General features: G+C 38.2%; 1 protein-coding gene across 1 annotated transcript; it reads right to left on the bottom strand.

Moving 5' to 3' along the window:
• Positions 1 to 363: 363 nt before the first annotated feature.
• LOC145052529 (protein WALLS ARE THIN 1-like) lies at positions 364 to 3,086 on the bottom strand. The gene is made up of 6 exons (XM_079000351.1): positions 2,754 to 3,086; positions 2,594 to 2,656; positions 2,380 to 2,496; positions 1,874 to 2,288; positions 1,590 to 1,741; positions 364 to 751 (listed from the first exon to the last, which is right to left on the bottom strand). The coding sequence occupies exons 1-6, from the start codon at positions 2,978 to 2,980 to the stop codon at positions 556 to 558; spliced, it is 1,170 nt and encodes a 389-aa protein (XP_078856477.1). The 5' UTR covers positions 2,981 to 3,086; the 3' UTR covers positions 364 to 555.
• Positions 3,087 to 3,512: the final 426 nt, after the last annotated feature.

The raw sequence follows: 3,512 nt of genomic DNA, 5'->3' as shown, positions 1-3,512 counted from the left end.
CCCTTAAATAACCATTAACAGTCCATGGTCCCAACATTAAGGAACACTAATAATCACATTCTTCCCTTGGGCATTTCCTCTTACTTTCCTTTATTCAAAAGTAGGAGGGCATGCTCCCATGATGAATAAACACAACCAAAAGAAACATCCATATCCTTTTTGGAATAAACAATTATACATATAATAATAATATATACAAATATCATATTCATACAATAAGTCAATAATATACACATAATGTTTTCAAATTACCAGAATCTTCTCTATAACCAAATTTACCAGCCAAACTAGTTCATTTTTTTTTCTTTTTCTAATTAAACAACCAAACTCGATATGAAATACAAATTTTCGTACATAATCAGATAAGTAACCTTAAATTTAATCATTCCAACACTAAAAACGGGAACACCCAAACAAAAGGTTCATAAAACACACCAAACTTTTTTTTTTCTCACATAATTAATAGATGCCTAGTAACTTCTTTAGTTTTGATTTGAAGTCCCAGCAATAATACACACTAGTTACAAAAATAAACGTAAGGTTAATTAATACTAATCAAACGTTTTCAGTCGACTGAGGGAGTAAAGGTTGGGTGATGGATGACTTGACATGACCCGTTGTCCTCGGTGCACCATGATCCGTTTCGGCTTGGACCATACCCGGTTGCTTTTGTAACATAAACTTCCTCTCTTCATTCTTTCCCCATAACACAAGATACAATCCAGTTATGATCAACACGGCCCCAATTATCCTGTAAAACCATACATATAAAATATTCTCATTCATCTTTGACTGAATAAGTTTTTTTGTAAACCATAGAAATCGTTGTAAATTAGGGATCCACACAATATTAGTTGTTGAATTCACGTGTAAGGTTGGACCCACGTTACATAGATAACCTTATGGCTAGGGGTTGTACAAGTGCATGTGGGTTTGTCAGCTCCAACTACATTACTACTATCTTATAATTTATTAGGGTTTTGCTCCTTCATTTTCTCTTCAAAGTGTCCTTAATTAAGGAGAAAGAAAATATAATCAAAGAGAAAATCCGATAATATACACGTACAAATGAGACAATATATAAACATATGCAAAGTGAAACGGAATCGTGCCTACGATAATATATAGGGTCAAATGAGACTCTGTATATAAATATATACAAAGTGAAATGGGACCGTGTCTACGATATGATCAACTTCTGTATATATATAAAATATAGGGTCAAACGAGACTCCGTATATAAATATACAAAGTGAAATGGGACCGTGTCTACGATATGATCAAATTTTGTATACGATATGATTAAATTCTATATAGAAATATATACAGAGTGAAATGGGAGAGTGAAATGGGACTGTGTCTACGATATGATCAAATTCTGTATATAAATATATACAGAGTCAAATGAGACTGTGTCTAGCTCATATAAAACTTTGATGGTGTGAGTGTTGTTAAATGTCGATACGAGACTATGAGTGTGAGGGTTGAATGTGAATGTAAGGTATTATAGGTACAAAAGTAAAGAAGGATGGGTACGAGTAGTATGTGTGCACATGTGTGGTAGGGTTGTGATGGTTAAGTGAGTATACCCTCCCAAATAAAATTCTTCCCCTAAAGCGACTGAAGCCATGAGAGCAACCACGAGGGTCTGAACCGGTTGGTACAAGGCCACGAAAACCGGGCCACCTCTGTCTATGCACCATATCTGTACAGCAAATGCGATCCCAGATGCCACCACACCCTGCATTACAACACACATGCATTAAATACCACCTTTTCCATGTATTCTTAATTAACTTTGAAAAATCAAATATGCATATGCGATCGATATATCCTTTTCAACATCAATTATTCAAAAATCTTAGTGACTTACAGCATAAAACACGCTAAATAGCTCAGCACCAGTGCGAATATACCAAGCATTGATGTCCCTTTCCATGAAGGCGGCTAAGACAAGAAACTGTAGGACTCCAAAGAAACATTGGTACGATGTGAAGGACAATCGAGCTGGGTACTTCTTTAAGATCGGAGCTTGTAACACCAGCCACGCCGACCATGATAAGCAATGGCCTATTAGAAATACGCACCCAAGGCTCCAGCTTTTTCCGTTTGCGTCTCCGAGTGATTGCAACACCGGCGAAGCTTCCTTAACACTGTGTAGTGTCGGCGATGGGCTGTATATTGTTGGACCCTTGAAGAGAGTGATCACCGATGCTCCGGCTATGCAGAATACAGTTCCGGCTACTTTGGAGATCCCGTCTTTTCTGTCCAGTCTCACCTTTTCGATCCTGTAGTTGTAATGAGTTGGACATATTAGTTACAAGCCATTGGGTTAGTTTAAGCGTAAATTTGATTAATTAAAGGTGTGTGAGAGCTTGCCGGAGAATCACTGCCATGAGGAATGTGATGGCGGGAACGGAGTTTTGAATGGCGGAGGCGAACGTCGGAGAAGTGTTGTCTAAACCCAACAAGTAGAAAGCTTGGTTCGCTGTAATCCTGATACAAAGATATATAACACGAATTTCAGAAAACAATATATAAACCTAAAGAATCGTATACTTTGATTTGCATGTGTTGGATTCAAAAACTATACCCAACGATCGCGAGAAGGAAGAACTGGACAAGAAAGTTAAAGTTAATCGGAGGTCGCTCCTTCCTGATTGAACAAAACCGAAGAAAAAACTATGTCAGAATCCATGATATCACTTATTTTTCATATTTATGAAAGTTAGAGAATACTTGTTGACTCTTACTTTTCGAGGAAATAAGCGAAGGGGAGGAGGAGGAAGAAAGCGAGGAGGTTTCGATAGACTGGAAAGACGATCTTCGAGATGCCCATATTAAGGGCAGCTCTTGAAACGACATGAAAACCGGCATAACCAAATTGCAAAGCCAGCATGGCCAAGTGCAGTTGAGTCCTTTCCGGGAACCATCCCTTAATTCTATGGGCGACGGTGATGCCACCACCGGTTTCCGCCATTTGAGTACAAGTTATTAAGCTCACACAGACAGATACAGGTACTCCGGTGACCGAAAGAGGGATGTCAGGGAGGATGTCGAGGGGAGGAGGTGATGGTAATGGGAAGGTTTTGGGGAGGTATAAATATACCACCACAACCTCCTGTTCTACGTTCCAGTTGGAAGAAAGGTGGGTCCATAAATTATGTGGGGTCTTCAAAAACTTTCAAGTATATTGGCAATGTCAACTGTTAAAAAAAGAAGAAGGTGTTTTGAGTAATAAAACTAAAAGGAAGAGAGGTTTAAATTTAATTAAGAGGGAGGAGGAGAGAGGAGGGCATGCGACTAATGATGAAAAATGAAAAAGAGGGGAGCAAATGATAGAGATCGCGCACGAGGGGTCGACTAGCTAGGAAGGAGTCTACATTTCCCGTATTACCCCTTCTCCACCTTAACGATTCATGCCATGTTATAAAATTTTGTAAGATATTTTAAATTCCTATGTATTTTTTTTTTTCAATATAAAATCAAATGTTAAATCAGGTTAATTGAGA

Source organism: Lactuca serriola, chromosome 5, assembly GCF_051521515.1.
Source record: "Lactuca serriola cultivar US96UC23 chromosome 5, Lser_US96UC23_V15, whole genome shotgun sequence".
Taxonomy (NCBI): Eukaryota; Viridiplantae; Streptophyta; class Magnoliopsida; order Asterales; family Asteraceae; genus Lactuca; species Lactuca serriola.
This window is presented reverse-complemented; position numbering and strand designations above follow the sequence as displayed.